Source organism: Aethalodelphis obliquidens, unplaced genomic scaffold (genome assembly GCF_003676395.1).
Source record: "Aethalodelphis obliquidens isolate GAN/ISIS:26980383/991018 unplaced genomic scaffold, ASM367639v1 scaffold79, whole genome shotgun sequence".
NCBI lineage: Eukaryota > Metazoa > Chordata > Mammalia > Artiodactyla > Delphinidae > Aethalodelphis > Aethalodelphis obliquidens.
The window spans coordinates 7,808,497-7,828,220 of NW_020838023.1; the positions used below are offsets into that span (position 1 = coordinate 7,808,497).

Consider the following 19,724-nt stretch of genomic DNA (forward strand, 5'->3'; position numbering starts at 1 on the left):
TGTTCCTGTTGACAAATCTCATACTAGTCTTATCCTTTGAAGTGGCCTATTTTTGGTTTGTTTTTACCCCTTCTAGAACTTTTACCTCCAGAAGCTTTGTCTCTGAAAGCTTTACTCTGAATCATAATGTGCGTGTTCCCCTTTCCCCCCCTCTCCAATGTATTGAGCTGTGTATTTTTTTTTTTCTTTTTTTTTGGCGGTACGCGGGCCTCTCACTGCTGTGGCCTCTCCCATTGCGGAGCACAGGCTCCGGATGCGCAGGCCCAGAGGCCATGGCTCACGGGCCCAGCCACTCCGCGGCATGTGGGATCCTCCCAGACCGGGGCACGAACCTGTGTCCCCTGCATCGGCAGGTGGACTCTCAACCACTGCGCCACCAGGGAAGCCCTGAGCTGTGTACTTGATGAGCCATATCAACAGAAGATTCACGTTCTTAAGTCTGAAAATTTTTACGTCTGTAATAATTTTTTCTCCCATTTTCTTTTTTTCTTTCTAGAACTCTAATTAGTTATATGTCAGCTTTTTTTGGACAGAATGCCTGCTTTTCCTTCCTGTTTCCATATTATTATCTCTTCGTTCTAGTTTCTGGGAGATGTCTTGCAGCTTTTAAAAATTTGAGCTCTCATGTGATTAATTTTAAAAAATATTTTCTTGTTCATTGACTTCCTTTATCAGAGCATCCTGTATTTGTTTCATGAGTATAGTATCTTCTCTTATTTCGACGAGAGTATTAATTATGGCAAGTTTTCTTTTGTTCCCTGGAATGTTTTTATTTCTGCTGGGCTCCTGTTTTCTTTTTGCTTGCTTTAGCCTCTCCTTTTCATCCTGGACTTTTTTTTAGCTTGGAGGGGCCTAGTAAATAATACCTGTTTTCTCTCCCAAATTTGGAACCAATTGAGAAATAAACTTAAGAAACACACTGATGGAGATAAATTACAGATAAATTACTGAGTTGAAGGATGTGACTTTTTAGATCTATGGTGGGTTTTCTTCTACATATACCCAGAATTGAATTTAGCCCCTGAATGATAGCCAGAGCGGGACACCTGCAGATCAACCCTGACCGGGCAGGGCCCTCACTGCATTGCAGAGTGTGTATCCTAAGAACTTGCTAGCTCAGATGAAAGTTGGAGAGGAAAGGTTTAATCAGAACGTGCCTAGTTTCTTCTCCAGACTAGCTCAGTGAGTGATGGGAGGGAAAGGGGAGCTGGGAGCATTACTGAATCAAAGTCCTTACACGTCTAAACATAAGACCATGGAAATGCAGAGTCCCTTCTCCCCTCAGTACCTTTCTTTAGATGTCTAGTGATTTTTTTTCTGTCTGTCCTAAGTGGGAAATTTTATGTCTCACTATAATGTAATATCTGGGAAGCTTCAAGAGTGGTGGAGTAGCTACTTAACATTTTGGTTGTGAGCTCCTATCCTTAATTCCACTGTAATGTCAGTATCAAGCTCTTTTCTATGGGGGCATTCAGTTTTTGAAAAGGAGAATCCTTTAGTCTTTTCAGTGGGGCATTTGTAGCTGCTAGCTTTCTGGCCCCAGGGTTGGAGTCTGACCTTTCAGGATGTAGACTCTTACTTAATCTCTTAGTTGTAACTCCAGCATCAGTACCACCTTTTAATGTTCCTGACATTCTGCAGTCTGAGACTCCTTTTCTGTTTCTACCCAAAAAAATGAGAGCAGAGTCATCTGGCTTGAGGGCTGGAGGCTAGATACAGAACGTCCATGTGTGTCTAGTCTTGTTTTAGCTCAGGACCTTCCTGATACCTCTGCAGGCACCCAAGTTAACACTTCCTCTGCTCTGCAAACTCTCAGTTACCACTCCAGCATTATCTTATCTTCCAAAATTTGTTGAAAACTGTCACTATTTATTGTCTTCTTTTGTTGTCCTCTTTTATTCCTCTGTTGTGATTTTAAGTTTTGGGTGGGAGAAGAAATAGATGGAAATGGCCAAACCACCACATTTAACTGAAAGTCTTACAGGTTTTATTTTCACATAAACACCAACATAAGGCTGTTCTTCATGCTCTGCAGTGTATTCCTGAAAAGTTCCGTAAACTTGCCTTTACCGTTGGTCACCTTTTAGTGTTAACAAGTCACTGTATTTCTGTTTATCTCACAAAACTGGAAATTCTACCGTTACCTTCAAATGGGACTAAATTGAAAACAGGCCTACCCAGGAACGTTGATTTGCTGGAGAGATTCATTTGTTTTATTTTTGAAAATATTTCCCATAAAAGACTAGTAGATGAGCTTGCAAGGCTTTAAAATGACAGTTATATTGTTAATCATATTGATTTGTTGTCTTACAGAAAGGAGAAAGTTAGCAAAGCAGCCAGAAGTACTTTCTGTGGATGAACTCAAAAGTCTATTAATACTCACAAGGGAATGCTTTTTCAATCATTTTGATGCTATTATCCCTAAAACAAGTCTAATAAAGACAGACAACACCTCCAATAGGTTAAATGGTAAGTTTTCTGTTACTTTAAACATTAGTTCTTTTTTGTGTGTAGCATTTATGATGGTTATTTATTATTAAAACTAATAAAATATATCAATCAAATAAAAATCTATCATAAATTTTAATAGTGATATATACTTGTATATACAAGTATGTATGTATATATAATAAGCTGTATTTTTCATCATTTAAACAGTAGAAATTCTCTGATAATTTCTTTCTTGAAGCATGTTCAATATAATTGTTTCTGAGCAGAGGGAGAAACACTTTAAGGTGATTCCCCTTAAAACTGTTACTAAGCTACTAGAATGGATGGATTTCCATTAAGCTATGTTTTCATAAGATAAAAAAAGTAGAACCTACTCAGTAAATTTAATATAGTTAAAAGTACATATAATAAGATGCTCCACATTTGCCATTTATTATAGCAGGAACAGTACCAAGCTTCTACTGAGGGAGCAGGAAATAATTTCTATATTAACTTGCATTTCTTTCTGTTTTCCTGGTTTCCATTCTTGTGATGAATTTGAATAGAGTGAAGCTTTTCAAGATCTAACAAAGAAGCATTTGAAGATTGCCTGGCATTTTAAAAGTACAGGATAATTTTTTTGTTTTTATTCTGTGAGAATCATTTTTATTCGTACATTAATAAGAAAATGACCAAAGAATCAAGTTAATAATAATGTTTGTTGAGTGCCTTTTCTCTGTTTGATGCCATGAAGGCACACAAAGAAGTAAAAATTTGGGTCCTTGGCTTTCTACAGGCTTATGATCTGTTTGGAAAACAAAATATAAATACAGCATCTAGTGCCACATTTAAGGGCCCAGGCTTCTGGAGATAGACTGCCAGGGTTTAAATCTCAGCTTTGTCACTTGTTAGCCGTATGTCTTTGGGCAGGTTATTTAATCTCTCCATATCTCTGTTTCCTCATGTTTCAAATGGGGATGATAATATTACCCAGTTACTAGGGTTATTATGAGGATTAACTGAGTTGATACATGTAAAACACTTAGAACACAATCAGTGCCAAAAAATTGTTACCTGTTGTTTGTATTTTCATTATCACTATTGTTAATATCAGTACCAAAGTTAAATAGTGCGTAGTAATCTGAAAGATGTTGGAGACAGTATAAGGTTACTTGTAAGTGCAAGATATGTTCAGTAAGTGAGAGAGCATGGCTTCTTGGTTATAGCATGGGCTCTGGAGCAATACTAACAAGGCTGAATCCCAGCTCTGTACCTTACTCCTGTCTTTTAAATCATCTCTAGATTACTTATAATACCTAATACAATGTAAATAGTTATAAATACAATGTCAATGCCATGTAAATAGTTGCCAGCAAACACCAAATTCAACTTTTGCTTTTTGGAACTTTCTGGAATTTTTTTTCGCCCAAATATTTTTTATCTATGGTTGCTTGAATCTGTGGATGCGGAACTCGTGGATACAGAGGGTCAACTGTACACCTACATGCAAATTACAGCAAAAGAAGCAGCAAGGTCAATTATATTTCATATTCTGACCCATTATTTGCAACCATGCACACTAGGAGTTATTAGGAATTGTTAGGGTTATTGATCCGTTTTTTTTTTCTTTTTTTTGTGAAAACTCTAGCATGTGTAACAAATGAGAGTATAGACATACCATTTTATTTACTCATTGCCATAACTTGCTAAAGACTTTCATAATGCCAAATGTGATATCTGAACTCAAAAAACAGTGTCCTTTACCTGGGACTGTTGGGGCACATAAACACTGCATAAATGACTTTTCTGGATAATGCTATAAGATCACAATTTTCTGATTTCAAATACTTTAATAAGAATCTTCTCGTGTATGTTTATAATTCTTGCCCTATTAATAAACACAATCTACCAATTATAACCTTTTTTTGGTGATTCATTCATATTTTGAAATGTAAGGCTATCATGGCCTGTATTCATTAGCCACATATTGTTATCTGAAATATTACTTTCCTTTTTGTTAGCTGTGATTTATGATTTTGTAGGGCAGTTTTTGTTTGTTTGTTTGTTTGTTTTTTGTGGTACGCGGGCCTCTCACTGTTGTGGCCTCTCCCGTTGCGGAGCACAGGCTCCGGACGCGCAGGCTCAGCGGCCATGGCTCACGGGCCCAGCTGCTCCCCGGCACGTGGGATCTTCCCGGACCAGGGCACGAACCCGTGTCCCCTGCATCGGCAGGCGGACTCTCAACCACTGAGCCACCAGGGAAGCCCTGTAGGGCAGTTTTGAGTCCTTACTTACCTTTTGTATCACTTCCATTTCTTTGTTTCTCCTGTAAAGTAAAGCACTTTTTTTTTTGTGGTACGCGGGCCTCTCACTGCTGTGGCTTCTCCCGTTGCGGAGCACAGACTCCGGACGCGCAAGCCCAGCGGCCATGGCTCACGTGCCCAGCCGCTCCGCGGCACGTGGGATCCTCCCGGACCCGGGCACGAACCCGCGTCTCCTGCATTGGCAGGCAGGTTCTCAACCACTGCGCCACCAGGGAAGCCCCTAAAACACTGTTTTAAAATGAAGTGGTAGGGCTTCCCCAGTGGTCCAGTGGCTAAGACTCTGTGCTCCCAATGCACGGGGCCTGGATTCGATTCCAGGTCAGGGATCTAGATCCCACATGCAACAACTAAGAGTTTGCATGCTGCAAATAAAGATCCCGCATGCTGCAACTAAGACCCAGTACAGCCAAATAAATAGATATTTTTTAAAAATAAATAAATAAAATGAAGCAGCGTATTTGGTTTCTCAGAGGCTCCTTTTTGATTGTCAGCATGGCTCCGTGTCCTGCTTGCCACATAAATAAAATATTGTATTTCATTTTATTGTAAGAATTAAGTTATTCCCCAAAAGACATGATACATATGAATGTTTGCCTATCCATTCCTTAATATTTAGCCTGTGTCACTTATATTTATGTAGATTGTATAGTCAAAGTTAATAATTAATTATATTGTAATATTTAGGAATAATTAATGTTAACTTTTATTTAAAATGGCTTGTATTCTTTGTGAACACAGCCTGTAACTGTTCAGAACTGCTAATGATTTTTTTCTCTATACTTTTTTCGAAAAGCCATGCCAACATTATAAAGTAGATTATTTCATCATAAAGCTCATTATTCTATAAAATAGTATTTCACCACCCTTATTAAAAAATGGGAAGTGCTATATTTGGATGGTCTTTGGTTGGGGCAGTCCAGTATAGGCATTAAAAATATTTTAAGCTATTTGACTAAATAGTTTAATAAGTAAAGGAAAAATACTATGCAGTTGGCTTCTGTTTTCATTTATGATTAATTTTTTTCTTTTTTGTTGAAAAATTTCTTACCAAATCATTATCACTTTGTAAGACCCCAAACTATAAAATGGGTGTTTTTGTCAGGGTTGATGGTTAGTCAAATAGCTAATGTCCAGTAATTTTCAGTCAGTTTATTAGTGTGTAATAGTTCAAACAATTTAAAACACCAGATAGTTTTTGAATCCAAAATGTAGTACAGTTAGTTATTTTGCCAGTGTTAAAACAATTGGGATGTACTCATAATTTATAATGAGAATGGAAGGTGTCCCTGTATGTTTTTGATGAGAATTGCAGTGTTATCAACAATCTCAGTGTTAGTTCATTGAAGCATACTGGCTGGAAAGATAAGCACACCCTTACATATAATATTTTATTAGTGGTAGAATAGTATTTAACGTTAGCGATTTACTTGAAAATGTGTGTTAAGGCATCTTACACTAATACATAGTGAGAATTATTTCTAAAGTAACCTTTACCTGCAAACATCGTAAGTTATTTATGGTATTACTGTACTTTTGAGAATGAGGTAATCTCTCTTTTTTTTTTTTAATGATTCTCACTTTTTTTTAATATAAATTTATTTATTTATTTATTTTTGGGCGCTTTTGATTTTCGTTGCTGTGCGCAGGCTTTCTCTAGTTGCAGCGAGCGGGGGCTACTCTTCGTTGCGGTGCGTGGGCTTCTCATTGCAGTGGCTTCTCTTGTTGCGGAGCACAGTCTCTAGGCACACGGGCTTCAGTAGTTGTGGCACGCGGGCTTAGTAGTTGTGGCTCGCGGGCTCAAGAGCACAGGCTCCGTAGTTGTGGCGCACGGGCTCTAGAGCGCAGGCTCAGTAGTTGTGGCTCACAGGCTTAGTTGCTCTGCAGCATGTGGGATCTTCCTGGACCAGGGCTCGAACCTGTGTTCCCTGCATTGGCAGGCGTATTCTTAACCACTGCGCCACAAGGGAAGTCCGATAATCTCTTTTAAAGATATGAATTTCTCAGGATACTGGTGATAATTCCTCTTTGTAGTATGGAAATCACATAATATATCCAGTATATTCTCCACAGAGTTGTCTCCTTTCCATTTAAAACTAATTTCACAAAAATAACAAAGTTATGCTTTCATTCCATATGAGTTTTTACAGTGCTAATTTATCTTCTGAATTCTAGCTCATAACTTTTATTATGAGGAGATAGTAAAATAAAGCTTAATACTGATTTTTTTTTTCATTTCCAAAAAACTTTTCTATGGTATTTTGCACAGTTCAGGCCATCAGAGATATCCTTAATAAATGCCCGAGGTAAGTACTGTACAATTAATCGAATTTGCCTTTATACACATGCACATGTGCACACACACACAATGTATGTATGTATCTACATACATTTTTATATAGCAAAATTCAGTATGTTAACACCTTTCAGTACTTACATATTTCTCTTCAGATTCTAATCCAGTGGAACGTATTTCTTCAAGTCTAGTGGAAACCAATCCTCTGGAGTGGCCAGAAAGGCATGTTCTTCAAAACTTGGAAACTTTTGAAAAAGCTAAACAAAAAATGAGGTAATATTTAAATAGCTCAGTATTTTTTAATGACTTTTTAAATCTTAATCCTTGTATTTATGAGATATTAGTAGTTTATGGTTTTATTATAAAAGAAATATATGCTTACTATAAATCCATAGATAGATAGATAGAGCACTACAGAGTAGTGTGTCCACGAAATGCTCTTTTTCTACTACCTTCTACTTGTACTTTCTAGGTGTACATAATCACAGTTAACATTTTAGTGGATGTCTTTCCAGACCATCTTCTATAGATATACACAGGTATATGAATATGAAAGAAAAATTTAAACAATACAGGAACATGTAAAATGAAGAAAGAGTACTCTTCTTCTTTGAGCTATTTTAAACTCTTCCTGTTTTACATTTTTATGTTTGTATAGTATCTATTAACTATCTCTAAGAGGCAGAGTTTATTTTTGTTTTGTTTTTGGTTCAATACATAGTCGGCACTCAGTACATAATTGTTGAGTGGTAGAATAATGGAATAAAGAGAAGGGATTTGGCTCTCTTGCATTGCCCTCCTCCAACTCACTTCCCCCAAATCACATTTTTATCTTTAGATCCTCTGCTGATAACATTTATGACTTGCTATAATATTTGTGACTTGCTATAACAACATTTTGTTCATAGATGTCAACAGATTTATTGAGTACCAACTACGTGTCAGGCTCTCCTCTTAGAGGAGTAACCAGACAAGTAAATGTAATACTTATAAATTACTCTATGTGTAATGACTGAAACAAAGGGACTGAAGGAGAGTAATTTTACTTGCTGTGGGCGTGGAGAGATGAGGTGGATGGTCAGGGATGGCTCCCTGAGGAGGTTACATTGGAGCTGAGACCTAATGGATAAATGGGTGAAGCACATTCAGTCACACAGGACCTTATAGGTTTTCATACAGACTCTGGATTATATTGTAAGTGCATTGGTAAACTTTTGATGGATTTTATACCAAAGAGTGACGTGATCTGATTTTGCAAAATAACTTTTACTCTTTCGTGGCGAATAGATTGTAGGAGGAAGATACTAGGAACAGACAGATCAGTTGGGTGGCTTTTTCTGTAGGCTGAGAGATAACTTTGATTTCTAACTAGAGTAGTAGTGGAGAACAAGTTTGGGATATATTTTGGTGCTTATTAGCTGGGGAAAAAACCTTCCTGTGATGGACTGGATGTGGAGGACAGGGAAAGAGAGGCATCCAAGACAGTTTAGATTTCTGGCTTGAACAGCATGTGAGTGGTGTTCTCACTTATGGTTTGGGGAAGATTGGAGAGAAGTTGGAGTAAGGACAGATTTGGGGAGAAAAATCAAGAGTTCTGCTTTAAGGATGCTAAGTTTGCTCTATGGCTTATGCAAGTGGACATGTTAGGTGGATCAGAGGAGAAATCTGGAAGTCAGTTTGCAGTTGTCATTAAAAGGGTTTTTCTAAATACATGCTAGTGCATGAGATCACTTGGTGAGACGATGTAGAAAAAGGAAAGAGGGCTTAAGACCATTCCTTGAAGGTTTCTAACATTTATAGGTCAGGAGGGAAATGACAATCTAGAAAGAAGGTTGAGAAAAGGACAGGTTACCCGTAAAAGAACTTGCATTTCTTGCCCGTGATTATTTATTTTTTTCTAAATGTCTATTTATTTGTTTTTATTTTTGTTTGTATTGGGTCTTTGTTGCTGTGTGCGGGCTTTCTCTAGTTGTGGTGAGCGGGGGCTACTCTTCACTGTGGTGCACGGGCTTCTCATAGTCGTGGCTTCTCTTGATGCAGAGCACACGCTCTGGGTGCAGGGGCTTCAGTAGTCGCGGCATGTGGGTTCTAGGGCACAAGCTCAGTAGTTGTAGCGCACGGGCTCAGTAGTTGTGGCTCGTGGGCTCCAGAGCACAGGCTCAGTAGTTGTGGCGCACGGGCTTAGTAGCTCCGTGACATGTGGGCTCTTCTGGGACCAGGCCTTGAACCTGTGTCCCCTGCATTGGCAGGCAGATTCTTAACCACTGCACCACCAGGAAAGCCCACCCGTGAATTTTAGATTGTATATTTTAACTTCCCATTGTGAAAGGGGAGGAAATTAACATCTCTACTTCTCTTCACCATTTATCCTTCTTCCTTCTCTGGCACCTTATGTTATTTGCAATAGGCAATTTTTTTTTTTTCTTGAAGTCATTTTTCTTGCACCTCTCTGACTTGCTACTCTGATTTGGACTGACCCTTTCTACCTGCACAACTGTTATCCTGGTATTTCTTTTGAATACATTTCTAGATTAGAACTGCATTTTCTTGGATCTTGTATCTTAATGAGAAGTCTGATGCAACATGGATTTTTGTTCCTTAATAGGTATTTTACCCTGTCTGGGACTTTTAGAATTTTCTATTTTCCATAATGTTCTGAAATTACATGAGGCCATCATGGTGTGAACTATTCTGGTCTCAAGCCTTTTGTCTTTTTTTCAGCTCTGGGTGAAGCGAGAATTCTACCATTGAACCACCAATGCCTTACGGCTCCGGGAGATGTTTTTCTATTATTTCTTTAATAGTAGTCTTCCTTCTGTTTTCTTTTTTCTTCTCTCTTCTCTGTAATATCTGTTTTAACTAATTTTAGATGTCCTGGATTGATTTTTCATTCAAATTTGATTCTTCTCTCAATAATCCATCTCTTCATCTTTTCTGCTCTACATTCTAGGGTATTTCCTTGACCTTCACTTTCATCGTTTCTATTAAATATTTGGCAGCCATTTTTAAAATTCCTAATAATTCTTTTTTGTTATCTACCCTATTTTTTTCATAGCTACCTGTTCTTTTAATAATGAGAATTGAGAAGATACTATAAGGATATTAATTGGAGTTTTCTTTTAACTTGTTTTATCTGTTCCTTAAATGATCCTTTCGATCTGTTTTATTTGCTCCTCTGGTGTTTTTCTCTTAGGTGTAGTTCTTTAGTGTCTGGTGGCCCTTGATTCTTCATAGCTAAGAATTTAGTACTAGGCTATGTTATATTGGTAGTTGCATACATTTTCTCTCTATATGTGTAGTTCTGTTCCCTACCTGCTCACACCTGAATTAATGTTGGGGGAGGGGAGATATAGGGCCCCTGGGGGTATCAAAAGGCAGGTAGCCTTGGTCCTTTACCCATAACTAAAATAATGGGGCTATATTCTGGGGGCTCCACCACCAACAGTAGGACAGGCACATAGTTCTGGATTTCATAGTTTCGGTTTTTGACTTGGAGGTAAAAGCATGGGGATAAGATTGGTGTGGGAGGGTCGTACTAGAACAAGAGTTCTAGTAGAGTTCTGAAAATATGTCACCTGATTTCTGCCCGTTGCCACTCCAAGCTCAAGTTTAGAGTCCCTCTGTGGCTTTGTGGGGTGGAAAAAAGAAGACATGTTCTACCTTTTTTGTAGGTTTCTCTCTAATTCTTGTTGAGGCTCTTGTTCTAGTTTATTCCTGAAATTCATTGAACTCTTTGGTCCACTGTTTTTCCTTCTTCCTTTTTTCAATCCTTTTATAGACTTAGTGCCCAGTACTTCGATTTTTATTTGTTTGAGTGGAAAGGTTAATGTGTATGTTTAATCCACCATCTTGAACTAGAAGAAGCTTGCTTGTCATTTAAGTCTAGCTCAAATAGCACCTTTCTCTTAAGACTTTTATAAATGATGCAGTTAAAAAACTGTGTTATTACTTCTTCCATGGAACTTATTTTATTGTACCTTTTCTACCTCATTCTACATTGGTGTATTTATCTCTTTTCACTCTCCTCACCTTCTTTCTCCTACTTCAAGTCATACCTCTACACAGTTGAGAGCCGTGATTATGAGTCTGTAAATTATCATCAGTGAACTCTTTTTTCAGTACCTTACAATGATAATTGCAGAGTAAATGCTCAATCAATATTTGTGGACACTTCAAAATATGGGAAGATACCATCAAATTCTTGGCTGGGGACAAAAGTTATGTCATATATTTTCATAATTTGTTTTGTGTTAAAGCAGGTTCAGCTGGAATACAGGACCATTACATAGTGAAATTTAAAAGTCATAAGAATTTGGTTTTAGACAAACTCAGTCACCTGTTGTGTGACTTTGTTGCCTCATCTTTAAGCTGGGGATAACAATCCCAGTTCTACTCCAAAGTTGTGAAAATTTAATGAGATAATGTATGAAAAAATACTTTGTAAGCTTGAAAACAATAAACAAAGTGTTGTCAGTAATTTTTGTTTTGTTTTTAACCTAAGACATATCTTGATAGTATAATTCATCACAAACTGGGCTTTTAAATTGCTCTGATATTCTTGTGTCCTGGGTTCTATGTAAATGCAAAGTATACATTTCCCCATTGCAACTGGCTTATAAAATGATTGAGAGTAATATTCATTAAGATTTTGTGAGTCACTATTAAAGAATGGCCACACAGAAATTAAATTAAACTCATAATGTAGTTCCTGCCCTCCTGGAGTATAAAGTTCAGAGAAAATATTTAAGTGTTTGACTATTTTTATTAGATTTATATTTTCAATTTAAAAATAAAGGGAGGGCTTCCCTGGTTGCACAGTCATTGGGAGTCCACTTGCCAATGCAAGGGACACGGGTTCCAGCCCTGGTCTGGGAAGATCCCACATGCCATGGAGCAGCTAAACCTGTGCGCCACAACTACTGAGCCTGCGCTCTAAAGCCTGCAAGCCACAACTACTGAGCCCGTGTGCCACTACTGAAGCCCATGCGCCTAGAGCCCGTGCTCCACAACAAGAGAAGCCACTGCAATGGGAAGCCCGTGAACTGCAACGAAGAGTAGCCCCCACTCACTGCAACTGGAGAAAACCCACGCACAGCAACAAAGACCCAGTGCAGCCAAGAATGAATAATAAATAAATAAATAAATAAATAAATAAGGGAATAGGAAGAGGAAAGAGGCACTGTCATGTTTAGAAATATGTCTAAAGCCATAATGTCAACATTTTAATCATAAAATTATCAGTAAAAATGCTTGATTTGAGTGATTAAATAATCAGGAAATAGTTGAATTAATATAAAGTCAGGAAATTAATGTTCTGTGTAGGTATTGAAAGATTTTATTTTTGCTTTGGTGACAGAGTAATGTCATGATCTGTGACTCAGTGCTTGATAAAACCTTTAGCATTCTCTGAAACTATTTTCCTCTTTACCGTTTTTAAAACTTTCTGGAACTTTTTGGGTTCATAGAGTTATAGAATAGAACTAGTATCTAATTCAGAATCAGTCTAGTTCTGACTCTGTCTGTTTATTGATTGATTGATTGATTGATTGTACGCGGGCCTCTCACTGTTGTGGCCTCTCCCGCTGCGGAGCACAGGCTCCGGACGCGCAGGCTCAGCGGCCATGGCTCACGGGCCCAGCCGCTCCGCGGCATGTGGGATCTTCCCGGACTGGGGCACGAACCCATGTACCCTGCATCGGCAGGCAGACTCTCAACCACTGCGCCACCAGGGAAGCCCTGACTCTGTCATTTTAAATAGCTTGTCACCCTGGGTCTGTAAGGCACTATTGTGTGTTAGTGTCTTTATATGAAAAGTAGGAACAATGATTCTTTTTTAGGCTTAGTATGATAAGAATTTTACAAAGTTCTTATTTTCAGGTGTTAATTTCATTTTGAGATAAGACCAATCTTTTTTCAAGGAAATTTGTAGTAAGAATATATTGTATGTAAAGTAGTTTGAAAAGTATAAAGTCCTGCATATATTTCAGGTATAATGATTCAGTGCTTATTCAAAATGCCATAATCATGGCTAGAAGAGACCTTGGAGAAATTTCGGATTACCATCTCATTTCATGGTGTGCTTCAAGTAATCTTTCAAGTTCATAGATAATTGCAACATTCAGTTTCTGCCCTCAAAATTTACAGTATTGTGAGGTTTTGGAACATACAAGAGAGTTTAGATTTAAATTTTATAGAATTGATGACTTTGCACTACTAAATAATTAATCATCATTTATAAAGAATATAATTATGGGGCTTCCCTGGTGGCGCAGTGGTTGAGAGTCCGCCTGCCGATGCAGGGGACACGGGTTTGCGCCCCGGTCCGGGAAGATCCCACATGCTGCGGAGTAGCTGGGCCCGTGAGCCATGGCCGCTGGGCCTGCGCATCCGGAGCCTGTGCTCCGCAACGGGAGAGGCCACAATAGTGAGAGGCCCGCGTACCGCAAAAAAAAAAAAAAGAGAAAATATAATTATGTTTATTTTAGTTAAGTAGTAGCATTGTTGATATGGTAACTGCAAGTTTTACTGTGACCTACAGATTTTTAAAAATATACTTTGATACTAAGTGATTTGCAATGACTTTATTTTCTTTCTTAAATGTGTAGATCTTCAATTTTTTTGTGTGTATTTTTCTGGTTTCTGCTCATAGCAGCTTTTCCTGACCATGGTGAATTCTAATCCACTTTTTTTTTTTTTTTTTTTGCTGTGCGCGGGCCTCTCACTGTTGTGGTCTCTCCCGTTTCGGAGCACAGGCTCCGGACGCGCAGGCTCAGCGGCCATGGCTCACGGGCCCAGCCGCCCCGCGGCATGTGGGATCTTCCCGGACCGGGGCACGAACCCGTGTCCCCTGCATCGGCAGGCGGACTCTCAACCACTGCGCCACCAGGGAAGCCCTAATCCACTTTTAATAAATCTACATAACATTTTTTTCTCAGAACTGGTTCATTACCTCGTTCATCTGAACAGTTACTGGGCCACAAAGAGAGTCCACGGGATTCAGTCACATTATTGGATGCTAAAGAATTGCTGAAATTCTTTACCTCAGATGGATTACCAATAGGAGATCTTCAACCTTTACAGATTCAGAAAGGGTAAGTTATAAACTTACAATTTCAACTAATTTTTAAGCAATCATTTAAAAAACACATTGCATCTCATTTCTCCAGTTAACTAATGCTCTGTGACACTTTGACAAATTCTACAAGTTTGAGCCCAGCATTTATCAATTGGCCTTAATCCTCACATTTTACCTTAGCCAAATGTCCTACTGTTTTGTAGTATTGACTATAAGGGAAACAGGAATAATAAAAGCAACCTCAGCATATTTCTCTTAGAAATCAGCTTCTACTTTGTATACAGATGGCAATACTTTTTAAGAAAAAATTGTAATTTGACTTGCAAATATTTTTAAAAATTCTCTTTTCTGTATCACTCTCTAGTTTTGATTTTGCCACTACTTACCGTGACACTGTCAGTTATGTCTCATAGCAAAAAGGACAGCCTTTCAACTGAAGAGATTGGGGAAGTGTAATAAAAATGCTTTCAAAGCTATACCATTACCAAGGAAGAACTCAGTGTCTACATGAATAATTTACAACTAATTTGACTTCCAAGAAAACTTCCACTAAGTTACTAATTAATTCTGGATATTACTGAAGTTTACTTAATTACAGATAAAATTATGGCATCATACACTTGTGAGATTTGAATAATTTGTTCACTACCCCAATTTCTTTTTTCTATTCCATTATTCTGAGAACCTTCCAAAGGACCTTAAGAATTATAGAACATTTTGATTACTTTTTCAAAGCTCGTTTTGGCAAATATCGAATTTAAGGGTTAATTTTGGAAAGGATTTATTTGAAAATAGTTAGCTCTCAAAAGTAATGTTAGAGCATATTGCCTTCATGTGTGTGTTCACTAAAGAGAGAGAGACGGGGAGCAACTGTGAAAACACGAGGATCTTAATAATTTGGAGTCTTAATGACTTAATGATCTTAATGACATAAAAATAGTGTGATTTTAGAGTAATTTTCTTTTTCTCATAGCTTTGAGAGATTGATAGTCTTTTTCGTGGGAGTCAAGAAAGGGAAGAACTATGTACACATTTTCATCTGTTTAGTTATTGGATTACTGTCCTTCCAAATCATTAAGCGTGAACTGGCAGAGTCAGATGGGTTTGCCAAAACTGATTATGTAGGTTGTACTCTTTTTGACCAGAATGTCTTTCTGGCTGCAATGTCTAGGGGAGATGCTATTAATTCTTTCTGTAGTTTACCAGTGATTTATTTAGGGAAGTTTGCTATAATTCCTTGATGTTAGTAAAGAACTGTGTCATTATCAAATATATCTTCTATTAAAATTAAAGTTGAAGGATGAGCTTTCATGGTAATGAATCAAGGACCTGCAGACTTTTATTAAATGTCTACCCATGCAAGGAACCACCGAAATGCAATACTAAGTTAAACAAAGTACAGGAGTGACTCCTATATATACACCAGAGGAATATTAAACATTGACAAAATACATATGTATTACAGTGTTACCTTTAGAAAGAACAAGGTGTGAGTAAAATTAAACAAAAATAGATAGAGCTGCTTAGAGAGATTAAAATAAGAAATGGAAGACAACATGGCAAAGGAAAGAAGTGAAATGCTAGGTACCTAAATAGTTCTATATTACAAAATTATTCACTTTAATAATTAGTCATCAAAATACTGGGATCATTGCAATTTATTCATGTTATTTATTCAGAACTGTTTAAATGGATGCATTGAATATAAATTCTGGTTTTTGGGATTCATTAACTTGCATATGTCTTACATTTTAATGTAATAATTTCAAGCGCTTATCTTAGTACTCAGAGATAATTTTTAATTTTCAGTGGCATATGGGCAGTTTTCATTACTAAAGCCAAGGGGGGAAAATGTGATAGCCAATTTATTCATGGTACTCTACTATCTACTTGTTTTTATGTATACCATTTCTAAGTCTTCTGAATTCAAGCCCCTGGTATTTCATTCTGCCTCTTAACTGTGTAAAGACCACTTGTATAATTCTCCCATTCCCATCTAACCTGTTCTGAACTCTAGGAACATGATTCAGTTCATTAGAACAGTACCTCCCAACTCAGGAAGAGAAGGAGAGCACTTATTAGAACAACTAGGAGAGTTTAACCTAATTACAGCAGGCTTCTTCCTGAGATTTTGATGTACCCCTGCAGGTCTAGGTGTGGAGGGGTAGAACATGAATATTTTATGTAAGCTCACCACATGATTAGTTCCAACATAACTGCTGATTGGAAACTTACTTCAGAAGAAGAACTGAAATCAGCAGTTCGTCTTTTTATCCTCTGATATTTAAAAGGTCACTGATTCTTAAAGTAGGTGTCAAAATGACTTCATTCCCAGGCAAAGAAAAATCTGCATTCCCCATGTGGTTATAGGAGGAAGTAAATACTTCTTTTGTCACTAAAGATTGGAGTTTGACTTTATTCCCCTAGAAAAAAGAATTTAGCTAAATTCATAAACATTTTCCGACACCAAGAAAAAAATATTCTTCAGGAATAATGCTGTTTCTTGAACTTCCACTAGAAACCATTTTCTATTCTTGATTTAACCATTTCTCAGAATAGTTTTGTGAAGCAAGTAGCATGGTAACTTCCGAAACTTGGGACACAGAAAATGTAAGTGACAAAACCCATAGGCTTAACCTCACTTCATTTCCTTCTTTGTCCCATATGAGATCCAGTTATAGAGAAGGAAGTCAGATTTCCTTCTTTAGACAGTTTCTGGAACTTTCTCTTCATCACTAAATAAACTTTAAATACAAATGAAAAACTTTTTGTTTCAGGGAAAAGACTTTTGTCCTGACGCCAGAACTTAGTCCTCGGAAACTTCAGGGTTTACCTTTTGAAAAAGCTTCAGTATGTCATTATCATGGAATTGAGTGAGTTTTTTATTTTCACTTTACTCTTCTGTGTGTTGTTGATGTAGCTTATCTTAGGTGAGTGTGAAGAGTGACTGTAATAAAATGATATAAATTGGGACAGAGGAGCAAAGAGAAAGTATGTCAAAAAAACCTCAAAAAACTAAGCAGTACGTACACAAATAATTTGTCTTCTGTTGGAAAAAAGTTATTTGATGATTAATCAGTTTTACATTTAAACATCCTATTATTAGTTACTAGATATTTTAGTCAAAATTATTTTAGTCCCTACATTGTAAATGTGTATTTATACTACTGGTCACATTAATATTCCCTGGTCATTGTAATTGCTCAGAAACTGTTAGATAAAATGCATTCTCATTTGCAACATGTTAATTATGTGTACATTTTTATGGAATTCTAATTGACCAGATGAATGAAATTTCCAAGGATTCTTTTGCTTAGAGGTATTAGGAGTTCCGGAGGTCATGTGCACATCTACCATTTTCACCAGGACAAGAAATGGAATGATAGAGATAATGTATTTTAGGTTAAATTTTCAAGACCTTAGTGACAACAGGTCATTCTAGGAATGGTTAGGTTTCTTGTTATGCTTAAATAAGATTTATTTTATTTAAAGAATATGTAAAGTTATGTCAAATTTGATACTAGAAGCAAAAATTTTTGGTTATTTTTGAGCATCAAAATTAAACTCTCCGTTAAAGTCAGGGGCAAGAAAAAGATACCTGCTCTGACCAATTTTTTCTTTTTAATCATTTTTCTATATGTTCTAGCCAATCAGTTAAAATAAGAAAAACTAAAGAGTTTAAAAGAGTTACATGTAGTAAAACGGATACCAAAAGGTTTTTTTGTATTAGCTTTTTATTTTGCAGAGAAGAGACCTGAAAGACTTACAAGTAGTAGAATTTGGTAAGGTAGCCAGTTATAAAATACATATAAAAGACACAAGTTTTCCTTTAAACTAGCCATGTCCAGTTTTTAACAGGATGAAAATGATCCCATTCAAAATAGCAGATAAAATCATAAATATCAGAAGTATTCTTGTAAGAAATGTAGAATGGAAAAATTTACAAATAATATGTATTAGGGGACATAAAAGCAATGTTGATTACTTAGGGGAAGCATGCCTTGTTTCTCTGTGGGAAGATCCTGTGTTATAAAGGTGTTAATTCTCCTGACATCAATGCAAACATTTAATACAGTTCTTGTCAATTTTGAACCTTTTGATGAAATAATTCTATAATTTATCTGGTAAGAAGTCTCCTCTCTCTTGTTTAAAGAATGAGACAAATTGTATCATATTACTAGAAAATTTTATTATAAAGCTATTGTAATTACAGCGTGGGGCTGGACCTAAGTAGAAATTCCAAGGAAAAAGCAAGAATACATGATAATTTGATCTGATAGAAAAAGAATTTCAAATCAGAGGGCAAAAGAAAACTGTTCCGTAGATAGTAGTGAGAATGTTAATTAAGTATTCAAATAAAAATAAATCTGTTTGAAATGATTCTTTGTTCACGCCGAATATCAAAATAAATCGCAGATGTATTAAGAATTAAAAGTGGGAAAACTGTGAAAGTAAAGAACTAGCATAAAATGTAGGGGAAAATCCGTTCTAGCAGAGGAAGAAATCAAAAAAGAGTGATAGATTTGTCCTAATTTTTAAAACAGTAATGTCAGTTATCAACAGAAACAAGATTAAAAGTGTGGATTAAACTGAGGAAAATATTTTTTGAACATAAATGAGAAGGTAAATTTTCTTCGTAATGCTTACAAATCAATAAGAAAATGAGATAAAGGCCCCTATGGAAGAGTTTGCAACATCTTAAACCATTTGTTTTTGAAACAGGAAATAAATATGGCCAATACACGTGAAGAGTTGTTTTCTTCACCAGTCAGCTTTTTAAATTTACATTAAGAATGTAAATTGAAACAACAGTGAGAATCCTTTTCACCCATAAAATCATGGTGGAGGTAAAGGGACATGAATAAGCCAGCTTGGAATATAAATTGTTACAACCTGTCTGGGGGGCTGCTTGGTAATCTACCAAAAGCCATGCAGTTGTTTATAATATCAGATTGATTAACTTCACTTAATGATAAAATTAGCGTTTACATTGAAAGTTATTAGGCAAGGGTATTTTTCACAGTGTTATTTAAAATAAGAAACATTGGAAATAATGTCTAACTGTAGGAGGTTGGTTAAATAAATTATAGTGCATCCATAAAATAAAATACTGTGCAGCCACCAGAATGGTTAAAATAGAAGACCGATGAGTGTTGACAAGCGTATGGAACAATCAGAACCCTGGAACATTTTTGGTGGAAGTGTAACGTGATTTATCTACTTCAGAAAAGGATGTGGCAGGTTCTTATAAAACTGAACGTACTCAGACTCCCTGGCTCAGCATTTCTAATAGTCATTTTCCTAAGAGAAATGAAAACCTAACACCACAAAAAGACTGGTAAAAGAACCCACAGAGCAGTTTTATTCATAATACCCACAACCTGGAAATAGCCTTAGGTGTACATCAATGGGAGAATAGATAAATTAACTGGTATTAAAGCAGTACTACTCAATAATAACAAGGAACAATGTATGTATACATGCAACAACATTGAACTTCTGTCTGTCTGAGTATGAAAAAAAACAGTTGAAATTAGAATTTGAGGACTTTAAAAAGTGAAAGTTGCCTGCCCTTATAAGCGAATAAACAAATTTGTGACTC

General features: G+C 36.7%; 1 protein-coding gene across 7 annotated transcripts in view; it reads left to right on the plus strand.

Moving 5' to 3' along the window:
* Nucleotides 1-19,724, plus strand: part of MTBP (MDM2 binding protein) — a 154,751-nt gene that overhangs the window by 42,411 nt on the left and 92,616 nt on the right. For 6 of the 7 annotated variants that reach the window (XR_003429893.1, XR_003429892.1, XR_003429894.1 and 3 more), the window contains 4 exons: nt 2,314-2,469; nt 7,182-7,320; nt 13,983-14,138; nt 16,900-16,995. Coding sequence is in view for 4 of the 7 variants with exons in the window: in XM_027092578.1 (XP_026948379.1) it covers nt 2,314-2,469; nt 7,182-7,320; nt 13,983-14,138; nt 16,900-16,995 (547 nt within the window). In the remaining 3 variants the exon portion in view is untranslated. The remainder of the gene's footprint in view (nt 1-2,313; nt 2,470-7,181; nt 7,321-13,982; nt 14,139-16,899; nt 16,996-19,724) is intronic. The other variant, XM_027092576.1, reaches the window with a different exon arrangement.